This window comes from Crocodylus porosus, unplaced genomic scaffold, assembly GCF_001723895.1.
Source record: "Crocodylus porosus isolate Cpor-Errol unplaced genomic scaffold, CroPor_comp1, whole genome shotgun sequence".
Lineage (NCBI taxonomy): Eukaryota > Metazoa > Chordata > Crocodylia > Crocodylidae > Crocodylus > Crocodylus porosus.
In genome coordinates, this window is record NW_017728934.1 from 774,544 (window position 1) to 795,181 (window position 20,638).

Consider the following 20,638-nt stretch of genomic DNA (forward strand, 5'->3'; position numbering starts at 1 on the left):
GGTCAGTAGACCTGTGACCTTTTCCTCTACACTACACGCAGTGACTGAGGAGTCCTGCCTTTTCTATGGAATGAGATGGGGAGGATCTGCCAGCTCCACAGAGCTGTGGGATTGCCCGTCATTTCCACTTTGGTGATGGGCCTTTCCAAACCCAGCGACTCTAGGCTGGAGAATGAGAGGCCCAGTATTCAGGAGCTCCCATCTCACAGTCAAAGGCTGCAGTAGGAGCTAAGGAATTTCAGGTTGGGGTAAGGGAGGAAGAAACACTGTGGGATTTAGCCGTCTTTTGTCCAGTTTTCCTGCCCTTCCACAGATAAGCTGGGAGCTTTCTTCTATGCCCCTTTCATTGGTATCTAGGGAATAATGGGTTCACGGGACTGCCTTTGGCCTCTTGGGTGAGGGAGCCTGAATGTGAGTATAACTAGAATCAGACTGGAGTGCATTAGCTGAGTCAAGTCTTTCCCCCTTGTGCCAATGGTGCACCCAGTACCCAGCGGTGTAGTGGGACAGTCGGTAATGAAGGAGAGTTTGCTTGACCGGAGCACTGATCGCTAAGAATGAACCTTCAGAGCAGAAGGGCTCTCAGGAGGGAACTGGCCAGTAATAGAAAAGAGAGCTCCAGGATGTTGCTGGCAGATGAAGTCTTGGGGCGGTGCCCATCTGGTGATATTTCTTCCATCTCCTTGGCACCTGTAGGGAGAAGGAAAGGAGCCTGGAGTGAAAGCTGAAGCTCACAGCTAACAATCAACCCCAGTGCATGCAGCACCTTCTGCAACGTGCTACCACACAGACAAGGGCAATCCACGGTGCAGGACAGCAGCACGCAGCTCCTTCGGAAAGCAAGACACAGGTCGTGACCGTTTGTGCATCACCGGGGAGCAGGCAGGATCATGCTTCACAGCTTAGGCAGTACCAACCATCCTTGCCAACACTGGGTGGTGCCGTGCAGGGGAAGGGGTGGGGAACAGGGTCCGTGCTGCGTGAGTAGGAGGAGTTGGAAGGCCAGTCCAGTACCGGTCCCTAGCAAGCGCATTCTGCGTTACTCAGGAGGTGTCTAATGTCTTTACGCTCAAGGTGGGACAGGCACAGACAGGCTCCACAGCTTCCTTACCTGACAAGGACTGGAAAGTGAGGTCTTTGGAAGATGACACTAAACGCAGGAGGGTAGGCGCCTTAGGGTTGGAGGGCACTGGCTTTACAGTAGTTAGAATCTGCTTGGCCTCTTCCAACATTAGATCAGCTTCTGAAGAAACTAGCTCAAGGGATGGAGGTGGCTCTGAGGGGAAAGCCTGTTCAGCTCTCAAAGAGACCTCCTTCCTCTCCCCATTTACCTCTGGAGTGGCATTAGGGCTGAAGGTCGGGTCCAGATCTAAAGGCAGAGCCTCTGTTGCCTCTTCAGAGTCTATCTGCATTTCTGGAGAGGTCTCAACGTCCAGGTCTAAAGTGGGCTCTATGGAGGATGTTGGCTCAGCTTCTGTAGTGGGATTGGGCCTTGCCATTGTGGTGGGTGTTGACCTTATAGTTGTTGGGGGCGTTGGACTGGTTTTGGTGGTTGTGGTGGGTGCTGGTTTTGTGATAGTGGTGGGCTTGGGGGTTGTGGTAGGTATTGGGGTAGTAGTAGATGCTGGCATTGGGACAGCGGTGGGTGTTGGGTGTGTTGTGGTCGGTGCTGGTCTGGTTCCGGTACGTGCTCGGCACGTGGTGGAGGCATGTGTTCGAATGGTAGTGGAAGGTGCTAGCTTGGCAATAGTGGTTCGACTAGGCTTTGTTGTCATAGTGGGTATAGGAGTCTCTTCTGAGTCTACACTGGGTTCTGATGAGAGACAGAGAGGACCACGGGTTAGCATCAGAGTCAGCATAAACCCGACTGCACCCCAGCCTCTCTGAGCGGTGTGACAGTGAAGACCTTGGAAACAAGCAGCTGTTCTACAGGCCTCTCTTTTGGGATTTGCCCCTCTCCTTCTGCCTCATGGTGCAGCGGGGGAGGTAGCCACTAGGGCCCAGGGACATCCCTGATCGGTCTCAGGATACTGGTCTGACCCGAGGTGAGAAACCCCAACCCCTTTGGAATAAGACTTCCTTGGAGGAAGTTCGAGATGATTGCTAACAGGGTTGGAAGCCTTTTCTATCTAAGGTACAGGAGAGTCCTCGAGTGGTGACGGTGAGACCAGGTATGACTTTGCCGGAGTACTAAGCTTACATCCCTCCATTCAGTCATCCCCCATCTGCCCCCGTTCAGTCGTGGAGCAGCTCCTCCTTCGGAAACTAACCCCATTGGATTCAGGAGGCCTGGTCCATGGGGGCAGCTAGGGGAGCTCACCCATTGTTCCCACTCCAATCCTTTCCTGGTGAGAGACCCAGATCCTCCTTCTCCCTTCACTTACCACACATCGAATTGATGCATTTATAGCCTTCGGGACACAAAGAACAGGGGGATCCTTCCCTGTATGGTTTTCGTCCCCTTATGTTACCACTAGAAGCAGAACAGGCAGATAAAAATGAGACTGAGTTTGTAACAACAGAGAGGGTAAAATTCCAACCCCCAGCCCACAACAGTCAGTGGATGTCTATCCATGCAAAGACCCTTAATAAGGATTAGAAATGATCAAAAACAGCAACCACTTTTACTGAACACTTCATCGTCTTATTTGCTGGCCCAGGGATTTCTTCGCCTTGGCTTCCCCCAGTTACTGGATAGCAAAGGCCAAGCTTGGGGGAGGATGTTTAGAGTAAATAGATGCGATCAGTCAAGATACAGTCACAGCTGCTCTTGTGAGTGCAAACTCACGGGGGCTCGTAGTTGCAAACCAGCAGGTGCATGTCACGTTCCTCAATGCCCTCCACAGTCTCACAAAAGTGTGCCCCACAGCCGATACGCAAGGTGTTTGCCCAGACCACCTGAAGCAACACGGAAAAAGAGGAGGGTTAGGCCTATTGGCGCAAGGTAAGGAGAGCACACAGGTGAATCAGAAGGAAGGGAGACCACAAGATGAGCCTGCCTGGGCAACCCAGATGCCCCGATCTCTGGTGCTGCTCAGACTCCACAACTGTTTTCTGGACGAGAAGACCCCGTTTGCATAATCAACTGAAGGAAAAACCCAGATCTAAACAGGTCTGGGGACCCAGGCCCCTGTGTCCTGACGCCTGCTCCCATCCCTAATGGTGTGGGCTCAGTTGATACCAAAGTGTTCTGAGTGACCAGAGGGCTGCATTTGAATACATTGGTTGCTTTAAAGGCTCGTCATCCCAAGGGCTCCTATCCACCAGATCTCTAATGAAAATCTGTTCACTATACCCCATAACTATGTCATTTGTGCTTAGCATCGTCCATCTCTCTTCTGTTCTGGTGAGATCCGTATGCTGTGCCCACTGCCCTGGCATCTGAGACCATTCACTAAGACTCTAGGGGGGATCGAGTCCCAGGGACAGCTCCTGCCCCAACCCCACAAGGGCCCTCAGATGCCCTGAATCCAGGTACCTGGGTGTAGTGGCCACACATGTGCCCCATGGCACACTTGGTGGTGGTGAGGTTGTAGTACTGGTACTCGCCATGCCAGTCCTCCATGGCCAGCTGCAGGTCCAGCTCCTCCATCATGATAAAGAGGTTCTCACCTCGCCGGCCGCGGTCTTTGTTGTGGTCCCAGATGCACTTCTCTGCATAGGCCTTGGCAAAGGCGCCTAGGTCTGGGTCCCAGCTCTGAAACAAGCCCGAAGTCACCATCAGGATGTTGGAAGACAGGAATAGGAGTCCTTAGATGGGATCCAGTCACTGGGAGCATGGATTGGGCCCTTGGACACGCACACACTCTTCCACTCATCCCCATCAGCGGCACAAGTAGGGCAGGAGGGGTGGGACCAGTGGAGTCTAGTTGCAGGATTGAGGCCTTTAAAATGCTGTATGCAGGGATTTCCAGATGTGCCTAGGAGCATGCAGTGCCCGCACTCCACTGACATTCACGGGGACCAACATGAATGGGACCTGGGTAAAATCCTGATTGCCAACAGACAACAATCAAATAGCAACAGCCTGACAGGCACTTCCAGCGTTGGCTCCAAAGCATTTCTGGCCAGTCAGGAGATAACCCTGTTGAACAGAGGAGGAAGCTGAGGTACAGAGAAGGGAAGTAGCTTGTTGGGAAGGAGGGCAGCAGTCCCAAGACCTCTGCTTAAACTGGTAACTAGGCTGACTGGGAGGGAGAGGACAAACCAGAGGCATGCCCAGTTTCATGGCTGTGCAAGGCCCTGCGGTGCATGGGCTGGAGCGGAGATTCAGCCCGACAGCTCCCTGCCAAGAAAGCGCTCCAGTGCCTCCACTGAGAGCAGCGTCTTGCCCAGCTGAGCTCCATCCTGCGAAGCAGGTTACTAGGAAAGAAAGGGAGATGTTTTCATGCAGGGGAGGGATGAAGGGGACCCTGCGAGGCAGCTGCTTGCTCCATTCTCACAGCATTAAAAAGAGGCAGCGGTTTCTCTGAAGTCCAACCAGGAGGCAGGGCATGGCAGGCAGGAACGCTACCCAGGCATGCAAAATGGACTTAGGGGTCTTGCCATCCCATGGCCGAGGAGCGAGCTAGAGGCTGCTGAAAGAAAAGGAAGATGGTAGTCTCCATTCAGGACCAAAAGCACTTGGTAGGGCCACGATCGGGGCCCAGTGGGGAGGGTAGTAACTAGTTGGCATGATGATGCTATAACCCAGTCCCTGTTTCCTATGCATCAGAGCCCAAGCAGAGGAGGGAGGTTTGGAGAAGAGGCACCCACTCTGCTACCCAGATCCCCATCAGATCTTCAGGGCAGGTGGTGGGGTGAAAGAGGGACAGTAGACTGAGGGGGCTTCTTTTTCTTTATGTAGCACAGTCAGGTCTGAGCCAGGCCTGTCAGAAGGAGAAGAGGGGACAGATTTAAAGCATGGGAATGATTGCTCCCCACCGCGTCGGCACAGAGCCGGTCTGTGGTGCTGGCTGCAGACCGGACTTCAGGGCTGTGCTATCCCTCCCTCCCTGTTGCTCGGGGCTCGGTTCCACAGGCAGAAAACTAAACTTCTGCATTAGTTGCTTCATCCAAAAATATGGTTTTGGCTTGCGCATGCCCATTGAATAGCTATTTCCATGGCAACCAGCTCTGCTGTCCCAAACAGAAGCAGAGGGTGACTTTGGTGGTGGGGGGGGGGGGTTGGCTACAGAAGCAGGTGAACTCAGGCACAGATCTTATTTCTCCAAGGGAAAAAGAGCCGTAAGAATCCAGATGGAGGCGAGCGCCGTGTAGAAACAAGGTATTTGTAGGGGACTGCCAGGACTGTTTCTAGGCCAAGTGGCTTACATATACTCCCTGTGCTACAGAAAAAAACTCAGCTACTGACCAGCAGCAGGTCACAAGGATTTTACCCTTCCATTTTACAGCACAAATTGCAGGGCTGGCTCGTGCACTGCACAGCCCCCAGTTACATTCAGGCCAGAAACACAACTCGGAGTAAGCCTAGAATCCAGAACAATCAGTTTTTCATCTCAACTAAAATCTCTGCCTCTGCCCTGAAAACTGGCTTGCAACTAGGTTTTTTTTTCAACAAACAGGACTGCATTTAAAGGTCCTTGTTGTTATGCAGCTGGGCATCACAAACAATAGAAAACATGCTTCATTAAGCACCTGGCAGGGAAATGATCAACATCACTCTCAGTTGCTCAGGAACCTAAGGCTCATTGTTTCTTAAGTGCCTAAGTCCCTTGTGAAAGGGAGACAGGTCAGGGGGCCTGAGCCCTCAGAGGTTTTTAGGCTCCTAACCCCTACTGAGCTCATCCCACTGGGTTAGGTGCCCGAATACGCTTGAGGATGTGGACCCCACAAAAATGGGATGGGGGTCCTTAAATCATTTGGGGGCTTTTCAAACCTTTATCCCTGAACTACAAGCGGTGAGAAATTAACTTGGGTTTTGTTTGCACACAAAAGCAGAGTTAACTCAGGGTAACTTGTGTGTTGGCAGGATCTAGAAGAGTCAAATTATGATAACGAACCAGCTGCAGGGGGAAAGTGTTGCAGACATCAGCAGCCAGCACCCTCCACCTTCAAAGCCTGGTGCAAGCACTAATTCACCAGTTGCCATTGTCTTAATGGAATCAAGGATTCGGACCCAAGTGGCAGCACCCTCTAGCGGTTAGAGCAGGGGCCTACAAGACGTACTTCCCGTTCCCCGTTCAATTGCCGCCGTGACTTTCTGTGCACAATTTCAAGCCTGCCCTTGAGACGCAAGCCCCACTCTATGGTTCCTGCTCTACGTTTCACCACAAGTGCTAGCAGGTGGTGGGGCTTGGCTCTCAGTGCCAGTCTCAGATCACAGCAGAGGTCGTAACGATTACACACCCTGTGCAACCCGGGATAAGTGACGTCTTCATGCCTCGGTTTCCCTATTGTGAAACGGGATGATCTTGTTGAGTTGAACCCATGTGTCAGGAGTATTGTGAGAGCGGCACCTAGTATTAAGAAGAACCCACTAGAGACAAAATCAAGTAAGAAATTTGGTGCTTAGGGTTCAGTTTTATATTTCAGTCTCTGGAGAACAGAGTCTATTCATGATCGAAAGCATTTAATAGTGATGTGTGCTGGATTGCACAACGCGCTGCTACCAGATCTCAGGCAGGATTTCATCTCTCCAGCCACTGAATTGAAAGTTCAGTCATTTGCTTCTTGCAATTTCTTTACTGAAGCAATTTCCATTAACTGTGCACCCTACGTAGCTCAGCCAGGCAGTTCTAGTGGAAAAAGAAATGCCATCATGCCCTGGACCTCTAGTTAATTCAATTACATGTGTGAACCCAAAGGCATCTTTAAAATTACATTTTCAAAAGACAAAGGAGACTCTTATTTTAAAAGGAAATTCAGGAAACACCCCCAAATCCCACTGACATCAAACGCTATAGAGAAGATCTCCTTCCATCCCAGTGTAATAATATACAAGATTTCGTTTCAACATAGAAGAGACCCTTCATAGCCAGCTGCAAAAGGTTTCTCTTAGCACCATACAGAAGACCATCACTACCCCGGTGCAGGAAGACCCCAAGGTTTCCACGGGACACTTACCAACTTCTGCATGTCTGCAGCAGGTGGGGAGACCTGAGAGCGGTAGAGATTGTGCATCTGCAAAATCATCCTCTCGTCTTCATCACTAAGGGACCCCCAGCTCAGCTCCACGGCCGTGAGCAGCAGCAGAACGCGAGGAAGGTCTGAGCTCAGCATTGTGGCAGTCAGTCTCTGGCTTTAGCAGTCCATGTCTCTGGCAGAGAGATTTAAAGCACTTCCCAAAACAAGGAACACCCAAAGGCTGAGATTAGGGGGAGGAAATTTATCTCTTTATTAGAATATGTTTCAGAGCCACGGGGAACACACCCATTCCATGTAATGTCACTGATGGAAGGGGAATGTTGCTTCAGGGACTGATGAGTAAGCTGTGCCCAGTCCTTGAGACTGACCTTGAGAGTGAAATCCCTTTAATTTCTCCACAATCACAGGAGCTCCCTCTCTTGGTCCTGCCGCTGCTGGTGATTTCAGACCTAAAACATGGCCGTGATCTTACAGGAGACCCTGTGACTATTTACTTCCATGCCCCTTCCAAAAGATACCTGAACACTTTCCAAACAAACCCCAAATGGACACGTAGCACATTGCACCTGCTACCAGCCCACAGCCGCAGCTAGGGAGGAACCAACCAGCCATTGAACAGCAAGCAGAAGCACTGGGTTACGATTCCTAACATCAGACCTGCCAGACAGAGCCTGGCATGGGTCGTGCTCACAATGCACGATGGGATCTGGGTGGGACATTGCAGTTGTCCCCGCTGCTCGTCTCGTCTCCAGAACTCGGCACAGGCTCTATGAGGGAAGGGCCGTGTCTCATGCTACGCTCCGACATCACAAGTGCCCCCATAGCTAATAATAATGAGGTGTCAGCAAAGGGCTCCCCAGATCCCATAACAGCGGAGAGCACATCTTTCTGGAGAGCCTGCCAGGCGGAGAACTCCCGCCCCATCTGCAATCTCTGCACATGCGATTGCGATGCATCCCCATCGCAGCCCCTTCTGCTGCCTTTGGGGAACAACAGGCTCAGGGTCAGGGTACTGCTAACTTTTTCTCATGCTGTAAGTGAATCCCAAGGTCTGCCTATATCCTGTCTGTGCTGTCCTGCCCCCTCTTGCCTCCCCAGCCCCCAATCCACCTCTGCTTCTAATCACAAAGGTACAATGGTTAGCAGAAGACAGCAAGCAGACCCACGTAACAACGAATTACATGGGGGGCACTGGTAGGTTGCTTCAGTCATCGCCTGGTAGACCCATGTGCCTCATTGCAAGGGGGTTCTGCTCCACTCATCCCCTTGAGCCTTCACACACATTTACACCCGCTTTATTTTACCTACATTTCTCTTTTCACCATCAGGACCTGCTATATCGTCCTAATTATCCAATCATTTTCTGACCGTGTTTACTTCCTGAACGATGGAGTTGTTTATCACCTTGGGAATTTTCTCTCCACTCCAACATGGTCTAAGTAGCATCTTCCTCTGGATCACAGCATTTTGGGGAGGACCACCCTTACCAGTTAAAACAGTTCTGCAGACACACAATTACCGTTTTATGCAAGACTAAAGTATAGCTGCTTTTCTTGCCCTGAACACCCAAGTACGACAGAGTCCTGTCCATTTTGAGCAGAACTATGTCTCAGACAACTCAAACATCCTCTCAGCTTTTTGTGTCCACAGGACACAGTTGAGAAGATGTCTGAACTTAAACAACCCTTTTCCTCTGGGAGTCGCACACCCAAAATGTGGTGCCTGTTTCCTCTCACCTACTGGAGGAGTCACCGCCATGGAGCTAGCTCTTCCTTTACAATAAAGGACCTGGAAACCTGTGGAAACGGCTAGCAAAGCGGAAGAACTGGAGCCATCTCTCTGTGGACCAAGACAGGGGCTTGGGACCACTGCAGAAGTCCCCAAGCTGCAAGCAGATCTCTCTAAACCTGGTCTAGAGATAAAGGTTGGAATTAGGAAACTGGTAAGGACCATTTGCGTTCTGTGTCTATATAGCACCTAGCACAAAAAGGCGATGGTCGGGGCTCCTAAGTGCTCCTGCAATACAAACAAGTCATTATAATGATGGGAATAGCACATGATGTGCTCATTAGGTAAAATATTAATTGTTGGGGAGGGAGTTGAGTGACTGGGAAAGGGAAATGGGTGAACAAGTGGGAGGCGCAGTACCAGTCAGGATGTCATCAAACAGATCTTGAGCCCCAGATATGCCATCCCATTGGGTCTCCCTGGCTGCAGGATCCTTCGGGATTCAGAACGAGCCCTTCTCCTGTGCACCTGCCCCCAAGCTCAACCAGCGTCCAGCCTACCTAGGCCACGGGCAGTAGGGCAAGTGTCCAAAACTGCCGAATGCTTTGGGATGGCGGGAGCCAGAGAAATGATGCCAGGTAGCTTCCTATTAACCACAAGGTAAGGATCTTGGGATGTGGCCTCATAAAGGCAGGGAGAAAAGGGGGGAAGACATCCTCATTCTTGTTAAAAAATTCAGACCCTGGAGGGTCTTTCAACACAAACAGCTTGCTCCCTCCGCCTGCCCAGGTTTGGAGCATGCCAGCTTGCTGCCTTGCCTCCGGGCATCTGTACACGGCTGCAGGTTTGGCAGTGCTGTGTGCATGGCCCCAACTGCACGCCCTCAGCAAACGTCAACCTTGTGCAGAGCTAACAGCACAAAATAGCTGGTAATAGTCAAGTGTTCAGCAAAGTCACTCACAGCTGCTGGCAACTCTGAAGCTCTTTGAAGGCAGTTTCTCAACTCTGGGCCCCCGCCCACAATTGTTTTCTTTGGAACCTGTTTCTACAGCATAAAGACATTAAAAAAAAACAAACGAGGGCCAACCCCTCCACCCATGTGCAGAGAAGCTTGTGTCCAGTTCAGCAGGCTCCGTTAGGTAACGGCATAAGGAATGTGGCTTTTGTTTGTTCAACTGCTCTGCTCCGCGGCGGCGACGTACAGCCCATCTGCATTAACTAGGATATACAACTTGGTTACATAACATGTTATACACTGGCACGTGGGGACATGTGTGAGCCTGACACAGCTTCAGTGCACGGGGGGAGGTGGGTGGGGGACAAAAGACACAAGAAAAACTGGGAGGAGGAGAAGAGAGAGTTGTCAGCCAAGTCTAATCTTTGCTTTGTGCCATTTGCAAAATGAAATTAAAGTGCATTTTTGTTTCGGAGAGGACCTCAAAGGAGGGAACAAATGGAGAAAATAATCCCCAAACAGACAACTGAATCTGCGACACGGGTTTTCTTTAATTGCCGGGGGGTGGGGAGGGAGGAGGGAGTGCCTCAACATTTGTATTTCATTGCAAAAAGTAAAAACATCTTTTTTTATTTGTACATACAAATCTGAGTTACTTACACTTTTTACAGCCCCCCCAGCCAACTATTTACAAAGTTTGCAATATATTAAATTATAACCATCCATAAAATTCTGCATTTGTTGCATATTTACATTAACAGCTACTCAAGTGTACAGATACATAATTCAAAACAGTCTTAATGTATTTTATATAGATATTTCTATAGATATCTATATCTACAGATATCCATCTGTATCTATCTACAGATATCTATAGAGATATATATAGATATAGCTCTATATATATAGGATTGTTTCCCCAGCACAGCCCTGAGCCTTTGTAATATGTTACAATTAACCATAATATCCCCTATTTCCCCCCTACACAAAGATGATGCTAACAATACACTATCATTTGTTCGAGTCTCAAAAACAAAGGGAAAAAGCCAGTTATCTCCCAGGTCTGGCTTAGTACAACAGTAGATCTACACTTTACAAGACTTATGGTCAGCAGCCCTGAAGAGCAAAGTAAGTACGTAGCTTTATGTAGAAAATAGGTGAAGAGAAGAAAGTAGAAGCCTCTGAGAGACTTATTTTCTGGTCATGGGTGCAAGGCTGCTGCAGCTGCTCCATACTTGTGGCCCGAATCTCCCTGCCTTCCACTGAATTACATGGAGCAGAGGGCATTCAGCATGCTGCAAGGAGAGGCGTGATCCTGCAACCCATCTTCACAGTGGCAGGCCACTCACTACAGCACTGCTTGTGAGAAACGGCTGTAGGATCCCCTTTGAACCCAATTTTCCCTTATCATTCACAGCCCTTTTCACTTGATTTTCTCTTCAGCTACTCCATGGCTTTGTCTTTGCTGGAAAAATCAGGGAAAAAAAGGCAGGGGAGGGGAGCAGAGTTTTTACCAGGGTATAACTAATGTGCATTAGGTGTCCTTGTACAATCAAGGCCCTGTAGCTTTGGCATCAAACTAGGAGAAGCCATCAGAGGGGGAAGCACAGCATTAACTGAACCTAGGTAAATCCTATCAAAACTAGAGATGCCTCACCTGCCCTGGGGTTTCATAGCAGAGTCAATGTAAATTAGTTATCCCCCTACATATCAGCAACCACCTGCCCCTTGGCTCCACACCCTTATGGGCAATGAGACAGCCTAAGACCTAGTCAACATTGCAGGTGTAGCCAATATCCCATCCCTGGTTCCTTGCTGGAGGGCATCTGCTTTGCAACAGCTGCTGAGAAAGGGGCTAAGTGCAGTGAAAACTATGTGACCTAGTGGGCTCTTCCCCTGGAAAAACTCTCTGGGGTTTTGCAGAGCAAGTCCAAGGCTGAGAGCTGTAAAGCTGCCTGGGGGATTTCCATGTGCAAGCCCTATTAAAAATCATCAGGACTTGGCAGCCTCAGTGCCCTGGGGGAAGCTGGAATATTTCCTGGTGTTGAAAGAATGGACGTAACAAGATTCCTTTTCTCCTGCCTTCGATTATCCTGAGTTCAGAAACCAGGGAGAGAAGGATCATCAGTGTCTCCTGTTATCAGAGGTCGGCCTTAATCCAACCTCTCCAAGATGCTCCCTACTGACTCACCTGGAGCAGGTGATCTTCCCACACTGGCAAGCAAAATATTCTGTGACCCTGGGCCATTAGGGTAATGGGTTAGGGAGTCAGCTTCAGCTGGTGGATTTTCACAGCAGGTCGCAAGCCCCTGGCATTTCAGTGATCACAAGTCGAGGTCCGGGCTGGCATTGAAGCTGGCAGAGAAGTTCAGGAGAGGGGGTGAATCTGCGTGGAAGGTGTTAATAGGCACCTTGAAGAAGCCAGCGAAGGAGAGACAAAACAAGGAAACTTGGTGCGCACAAAGATTGTCTCAAGACACCGGGAAGGAAACAGGGCCCACAAATACCCAGGTAATGTTTGAGGTGGTAGAAACACACGACAGAATATACAGCATCAATGAGCTGATCCAGCCATGTTCACTGCTAAGGTGGCTCTGTTACCCGAGAGGACGGCCGTTCTGTTACAGCCTCCACAGATTCCTGGGAAACGGCTGGCTGGGACAAGGTTTAAACACATTTTCTGTCAGGTCCTAGGTCACAACCTGCCACAGCCTTTGGAAATGGCTTTCTTGGGTGACTGTGTGAAGTTGTGACCTCAAAACACAAACTCAGCAGGGGAGAGAGGGACTGGACTTGCCTGCAGCCTTTCACCTCTCTAGCCTGGACAGCACATGTGGTGGCAGGAGCTGACATTTCACTTTGGCGCACACAATCTCAATCTCAGTATTATTTGAGCAAGAGCTCAAATCCTGACAGCTAAGGCCACATTAAAGAAGTTATGCTGTTTGCCCAGCTGCTCAGGACAAGGATAGGCTTGAAATCTGGCTATAGACCAGGGCTTGGCACTGGTTCACACAGCACCAAATCTGATTCTTAAGTGCGGGGGGGAAAAGATTAGTAGACTCAGGCCCTCCTGTTCTAGTTCAGCAGTTAATGCTGCCTTTAATTCCTTATAGCTCTCGGAAGAGGACAAGAAAAAAACACTTCAAGTTCAAAAACAAATGATGAACGCTCCAAGGGGAGAGAGGCTGGGACGTATGCAGTGCAATCGCCCAGACACAGATCTGGAAACTCATGCAGAGCCCATAAATTGCACTTGGAAAGTGAATCTGCAATCAGGCCAGATTTGCCATCTTCTGTCCAACCAGCTGCAAATGCTCTGCTAAGATCTCTCTGTGCCGGGGAGAAGCCATTGGCAGGAAAGCTCTTCTAGCAGGCACACACTGGCTTCAAAATCTACTGCTTGCTAGAGAGCCAGAAACCCGATTGTACCGTTGATCAACTGATCACCTCTGCTTCCAAAAAGCAACCAGGGAGCTGTACTGACGTGGTCCACAAAACACAGCCATTTCAACCACAACTGAGAACTGTCTCTGCAACTTCCTGCAAGTTACATTCAAGGACACTTAGAAACAACATTATCACTAAACCACCCACACTCTTAACACCCGGTCCATTATATTCTCTGCACGCATCTCCCATTTAAAACTTTATATAAACGGGACTAGGCACAGAAAAGCCAAGTGACTGCAGTAACCTCGTTAACCTCCGAGCTTGACTTGAGAAGCTGCCAAAATAGAAGTAGCAAGTCACTAGTTCATGTTTCTAGTGCCTGGTCCTGCTGTTATTAAAGTGCAGGGTAAAATTCCCATTCACTTAGTAGAAACCAGAGCTAAAGGGGGGCATCTGTGGATACAGCAATGCATGTGAAATCATTAGGCTAAACCACACCAAAAACCGAAATACTGGAAGTTTTACTAACCTAACTCCAGGTGACACTTTGCTGCCAATTAAGTTGGCCCTTTACAGTGCATGAACATCCCCCTTTATGTTCTGTTCTGCTTATGCTGTGTGTCTGTTTAGGGGCCAACCCTGCAAGCACAGACACACATTAGTCTCACCAGACTCAGTAGCAGTAACTCGAGTGATGCATATGCACAATGTCAGTAGGATCAAACCCTCAGACTGAATATTCTTTGGAGCTGGAGCTGTCTTTCTCTGTGCTGATTACTGAACAGGGATCAAACCAAGGCACTGAACCTGCCTAGGTCTTTTGATCATCGTCGTAACAAATAATAAATAAGTGCACCCTTTGTTTCTCGCCTCTCGCTAAAAACCAGCAAGGGATGGAGAGAAATCTTCCCAGCCTGTTAGTTTAAACAGACCTAAAAATATTTACAAATGAAGAAAGTCTCGCTTCTCCTAACATGATTAACTTGCTTTCAAACGTAAACACCGTAACTCCTCGCATCCTGCATTAACAAGCATGAGTTTATGTCCTGAACCACAGCCCTGGACTCTGACTTCAGTCTGACACATCTGTAAGTGATCTTCCACAGCAGAAACACAGACCCAAAGGATCAGACTTGGGAGGAACCGCTGCACATGCTGAAACCGATCCTCTCTTAAGGCACTGGACAAAGGAGCGCACAAGCAACAGGAAACATGTAGAGGCAGCTTGGAAGGGCTCAGGAAAAATATCAACGGTCATTCTGGAGGGAAATGGAGCACTGAGGTACAGAAGAAGGCAATACAAAAACGACAAGGGAAGAAGGACCTTTCAGATGAAGCAAACCCTAAGAGGCTGCCCTCCTTAAAATCCTGCCTACACTAGCCGGGGAAATTGCATCAGCACTTCCCAAACAAGTGCAGTGCGATACCCAAGCAAAGTCTGTGATTAAGGCTTCCTTGGCCACTGTTAGATTGGAGCCAAATTTTCAAGAGAAGACTATAATGGCTTTAGGCAGCCATCTTAGGACACTTTAAAGGGGCTTGGCAGGAGGGTAACTTTTGGTTTTTGGGGGTTTTTTTGAGGATTGTGAGTTCCCAAGTTTGTGAGTCAAAATCTCCCATCACTGAACGGAGGGGTCAAAGCGAGACTGGACCCAGCAGAGGAACTAGTAGGAGAGCGGATCTGATGCAAAGACCTGGCAGGAGAACCTCACGCAGCACTTCCCTGCACCGAAGATGGGCTCCACCCAAAGCTGCCATACCCTCAGAGTCACAACTGCCCCATTCCTGCCAACCATTCTGGACACAGGGAAAATATAGTGACCATTCACTGGCTTCAGCCACTGCTGTTGGGAAAATGCAGAAGAGCGTTCACAGCCAGACAAAAGGAGTCAGTGGCTAGACATTTGGCAGAGGAATGCTGCTGGGTGGCAGCCTCTGAACCCAGGCTGGAAGGCCTGTTTTATCCCTGTGGCACAGAGCCCAAACTGGGTTGGGGGAGAGGGGGGGTTATATTATCATCTTTCTGGGGCACACAGTGATGCATGTTATGAGGGGCAAAAGACAGGGCAGGGTGGCACCTCAGAGACTGGCTCAGAGAGACTTGAGCTTTTGTAGGCAACAATTTACTTGGTCAGATGTAGGCACTTGATGAAGTAGGCTGTCACCTATGAAAGCTCATGTCTCTGAACCAACCTGCCACCATGACTTCAGGCTAGCATAGGTAACCACCTAAGTGTTACGAGGGGGAAAGCACATGACATTTTTCAGTAACTTGTCTCCGTGGCAAACCAACCCCCTTAGTAGGCCCCAAATTACACCTTTGGGGTGACAACTTTTATTCACAATTTTCTTGCAGTCTGCAGCTTCCTGTGAAATTTCGAAAGCACAGTATTCACAAGTGACACAAGGCAAGTCTCATCCTGAGAAACCCCTGTGCTTGCTCTCAGGGAAACACCTGCAGTGCAAATCCATGGCTTACCTGAGGGTCAGATCATTTCAGCTCTAGTTTCTCCAAGGCATTTCTGAGAAAAGGCAAACACTACCTCAGAAATCAGGAATACAGTTATTTTAAGTGCAAGGTCCCCTGCGTTATAAATGTGTAGGGTTGGCAAACCTGCCTTCTCTGACATTTCAGCTGCACCAGCCTTAGCGTGTTTATACACAGTCTCTTTGTCCCCAGTGCTGCAATGTCCCTGCACTGAAGCAAGCTTCATTACCCCCACAGCTCTTAGCTAGCGGATCCATCGCAAACCACAACAGGTTCTGCTCCTTTGGAGTGAAAGCTCAGTGTCCAGTGCTCCTCGCTAGCATAGCCTTCAGGAAACACAAAGGAAAGGCAGTCTTAGACAGACATACAACTAGACATTGTTTATGCACAAATGTGATGGACGTGGGTCTAGGACAGAGTAGGATCAGGGGCCCTGGTTTACAACTCCTTCCCAGAGGCACCTTCTTCAGGCTGTAGCACCACAGCAGGGCACTGATCAGCAATCACTCCGAGGACAAGGAGCCACTTAATGACAAGTGCCATTACCCGCAGCACTTTGCCCATGCTTGTATGGTTTCCACTCCAAGCACTGATGGACCCTGACCTGGACAGACATAAATGCTGAGACAACAGCCATTTGGTGAGTGCAGATAAGAAGTTCCTTTGTGCTCGGGACCTCATATAATCCTGGGAACTTAGTGGGGATTTTAGAAAAGAGGAAAGGATCAGGCCACTGGCCTTGTTTACACATGCCTTCCTCCTCCACCAAAAGACAGCCACCACTGCCAAGCTGCTGAAGCACATGCCTATCCAATCATTTGGGGTGGTCCCCGTGCAGCTTCTCAACAGCTGTGCTGCCAGATTGCCAACTACATTCTGGGAAGGCACCAGTGGCTGAAGGGACTGTGGCAGCCAGAAGACGGTTGAGGGAGTGTCTCTATGCACCTTCAGCCAGCTGCTTTACTTCACTCAGCAGAGCTGGAGTAACTCTGTTGGCAACTGGAGGGCTTTGCCGACGCAGAGGACACTTGGGTGTGGATAAGCTCAACGCTGTGCTGGCAGAACTCCAGTGCAGACCAGACCTCAGATACAAAGCTGCATGTACTATCATTAGGAGTCACATGGCTTATGCTCCACAGGGGCTGGGGTTTAACTCTTCTCTTTTGCTATGTGGAAGTGTTGCCTAGTATGTAGAAGCAATTATTTGGTGCTAGAAGCTGATTCTCACTCCTGTCGGAGGTAGTGGGAGTAAGACCGAGCTGGGAAAAGGGGTCTGGAGCTGCAGCACTGATACTCACCAAAATCCCCAGCTTCTAGCTCCACCTTCAGTGTCTTGCAGTGTTCTCTGCACTTGTCAGAAGGCATGATGCTCAAGGTCAACTGGCCATTTCCGACAGCAAACACACTGTGCAGTCTGTGGGTCTACAACACAAGGGAGAGCGAGACATGGAGAGCACTGCATCAGAATTCCTCCTTGTCCTCAAAAAGCCAGAATCCAACTGCAATCTTCTGCAAGGCTGATGTGGGCAGGTGGCTGCTGCACAGACAACTACTACTTATGTGTTTAGCAAAACACAATCACATCAAGCCCTGACTGCACTGTACGTGTGCTCCTTCACTCACTATTTCTCCAAAATCCAACATCCCAACAGATAAAAAAAAATGGAGAAGGGGGGATAACGTGGGACTCCAAGGGAAAAGAAGACAGAGAACAAGTGGGCAGACAGTGGGACAGTCGGGAATTCCTCTCCCCCAATCTATCACACAAAATGACTATAAGCAGTTGTGCTAAACCAGCACCATAATCTTCTTCAGCAGAAGCTGAGCCTTGTTCCCATTGTTCAGATAAGAAAACTGAGGCCCTCAAGGTCCTACAGCAAGTTGGGGACAGAAACAGGGACAAAACTTAGGTATCCTCACTTGTGTTTCCCAACTTAAACAGTTGGATGGAGTGTCTGCTGCCAACTGCACTACAAGGGAATGACATCAGCTCTGTGCTGAACATAGGTACAAGGCCTTACTCTCTTCATGGCTTAGGTGACACACAAGGATCCCCTGAGGAGTCCCTGCCAGACCTGCAGCCTGTGCAGACAGCGTGCCCGGCACACACATAGGAGGAAAGTATTGCTGCAATGGATTTCTCACCTTATTCTGTAACTCTGGATGGTGGATGAGAAAGCAGCTTTCCAGGGAGACTACCTGGAGGAGGGGCAGCAGGGAGAAAGCAGGAAAGAGTTCCTGGAGAATCTGAGTTTTGTTCCTGGAAAACATTTTAAAGGCTAACATTACTGTAACAGCAAGCACTTACAAGGCTGCATCCTGTGACAGAGTGCTTTACAGACATTCATTCTCCACACCACTGTGGGCTTGGCAGATGCATATTGATAGCCCCACCTTAGACAAGACAACTGGGGCTCAGGCAGGTTAAGAAACTTCTTCATGTGGAGTCACTGTCAGAGCTGGATTAGAACCCACGGCTCCCTGGCTTCTAGCCCTGTGCACTGGTTTCATTTCTCACTGATGGAGCAAGGCACCTTCGAACAGGGGGTAGAGCATGATCATTTGGGAACAAAGGGTTTATTCCTCATTGCAGAGATCTTTGAAGAGTACCTCTTCCTCTCCTTTCCCTTCGCATCTGACATCATTAATCAAACAAAGTCATTACAAAAAAATGTGGAGGTGGCATTTTGTATGACACTAACTGAAACCACATGGATAATGTGCAGAGCATCCAAGTCTATTCATGAGGCCAGAAAATACAGGATAGAGTTAGGGTGAGGCATGTCATTTTTAAATTGCTGCCTGATGGGATGACAGTGTTAATACATCTGTGTCAATATACAGATCATCCACCTGCCATTACCGATGACTGTTAATGAATGCTGCGTCTTCCACTTAAAGAGCCCTGTTTAACCACTGACCAACATACAGAATCCATTGTACCCTTGCTGAGCTTCACCACACTCCTTTGCTCACACCTGCCCTTTTTGAGAAAAGCAGCTTTAAGTATGGCCCCAACCACTCACATAAGTGCCAGGGGGACTTGTACAAAATAGACTGGCCCCGCAGTGACAGGCAAAATGGAAAGATTTAACATACTGTTGCTCTGTGCAGACTGGGACCTTACAGGGCTTTCAAACTGTGCCAAAGCCTTAGACATACTAAAAGTTTTAGCACAGATCAAAGAAGGGTCAGCCCCCTTCTATACTTCAAGAACAAACAGTTTCAACTGAAAAAAATGGGGTCCTTTCAAATCTGCTTCTTCCAATTGAGACCAGATGGTCCAAAGAAAGCCCAAGAAGTCATACAAGAATGCCTTGACCTTTAATATGAAGAACAGCCCACACAGAATGCAGAGACCCGCATGCAATTCTCCATCTTGAGCAGAACTGTCCACTTAGATCAAACCAAAGCATTACACATCAGAGCCAATGGTCTCCACAGACTACACCTCTGCTAGGAAGAAGGGAGGTTGCAACTGCCTCTCCTTTCTTCTCCCATCAGATGGAGCTCTCTGGCCCAGGGCAATCATCTGAACTGACCAAAGACTGGGCCCTCCTGGGGTAAAGTGGTGTACAACTTCCACCACTCCAGCTTGCCTTGAACTCACCGAGGGAAGGCAAAAGGGAACTCATCTCTTGGATGGCAGCTCCAGAGTTCAGCTGCATTTTCTTCTATTGTAACCTCTGCCAATTCTGGGTACTGGGACTGAAAATGCTTCAGCTCTTCGTATGACAGATACTGCCCTGTCTTAAACAAACATAAGAAAAAGATTAAGGGCATGTACCTGGGCTATTTTATCTCCCATTTCCACACCTTGAAGAATACTGACAGCTATGCAGACTGTTATGTTTAACAATGAGGGTTATTAACCACTGAAACAGTTTACTTAGGGAATGAATGGCTTTCTAAAACATATGCTCTAGCTCAAACAGAAGTTATGGATTTGAATAAGGCGTTACTGAGCAGGTTTTTCTGCCTGGTGCTATGCAGGATTTCAGATTAGAGAATCATAAGTCCCTTCTAGCCTCCAAATACATGCTTTACCTTGATTAGGAGAGGTTGACACTTGTGGAGTTTCTCTGGTAACTGTCCCAGGTCAGTCGTTATCTGGAGACTGTCTACAGCAGAACAGCAAATGCAGTCAGGAGGAACTTTAGAGTCATTATGTCTGCAAGCGAGTCCCCACCAGTCAGGGCACTCTGTGGAGATTAAGAAAGAAAGAAGGAACAAGGTTTGTATCATGAGGAACTAAATGGAAAGATACAAGATTTCAGATCACAACCTCACCACCTCCCAGCCCAATATGGTGAGGATTACCAATGTCTTCCAAAGTTTATTACCTATTAACAAGGAATCATCAGGCAAGCTGTGTTAGGGTAACTCGTGTAGCTCTTACTGGCATCTTCTTCCTTCGGCATTATATAAGAAAAAGGGGTGCAGATTTTGGAGGCAGAATCTTGGACGGCAATTACTCTTTGTCAATAAATGTTGGAGGACGGCAGGGTGGATTATGCCCCGGCCGGATGTCAATACTAGGAAGTTAGGGGAAATGCCAGTGACCACTTATTGTGCAACTAACCTGAAATAAATACACAAACTATGGAGCAATTCAAATATTTAACTTAGGAGCCATCTAGATTTATGGAAGGAAGTTGACAGTTAAAAATAGTTTCTTTTCAAGTGTCCTTCCCACTGTCATTAACTCCACCTGTGAATTATTAAAGCTAATTTCCTTTTTACCCCTTAACACTATCTCTGCTTCCTGTCCACCATTCACCATGGGCAGGTTTCCTTTGTACCCTGAGCTGGGTTCCTGCATGTGGTAGCACTGGTGGGTTGGGGCATCAGATACCTCAGGGGAATGGTTTGGATTTGCACAAGAAACTTGGTGAAATACAAACTTTTACATCTTCAAAATTTCTGCCCGATTCTGTGAATGTTTTGTGCCTATAGCCTGTTCTTGAGCAGTGAGCAGATTCTTTGGT

The 20,638-nt window shown here is 48.7% G+C and overlaps 2 protein-coding genes across 2 annotated transcripts in view; both read right to left on the minus strand.

Moving 5' to 3' along the window:
- Positions 1-294: 294 nt before the first annotated feature.
- PI16 (peptidase inhibitor 16) lies at positions 295-7,602 on the minus strand. Its single transcript, XM_019546227.1, has 6 exons — positions 7,066-7,602; positions 3,479-3,697; positions 2,789-2,898; positions 2,385-2,473; positions 1,112-1,813; positions 295-690 (listed from the first exon to the last, which is right to left on the minus strand). The coding sequence occupies exons 1-6, from the start codon at positions 7,219-7,221 to the stop codon at positions 566-568; spliced, it is 1,401 nt and encodes a 466-aa protein (XP_019401772.1). The 5' UTR covers positions 7,222-7,602; the 3' UTR covers positions 295-565.
- Positions 7,603-10,383: 2,781 nt separating this feature from the next.
- The window catches only part of CUNH6orf89 (chromosome unknown C6orf89 homolog), a 29,340-nt gene continuing 19,085 nt past the window's right edge, over positions 10,384-20,638 (minus strand). The window contains exons 4-8 of the mRNA XM_019546228.1: positions 19,698-19,852; positions 19,261-19,400; positions 17,796-17,910; positions 16,949-17,072; positions 10,384-15,976 (exon numbers count right to left, since the gene is read on the minus strand). Of these exons, the coding sequence (XP_019401773.1) occupies positions 15,891-15,976; positions 16,949-17,072; positions 17,796-17,910; positions 19,261-19,400; positions 19,698-19,852 (620 nt within the window). The 3' untranslated portion in view covers positions 10,384-15,890. The remainder of the gene's footprint in view (positions 15,977-16,948; positions 17,073-17,795; positions 17,911-19,260; positions 19,401-19,697; positions 19,853-20,638) is intronic.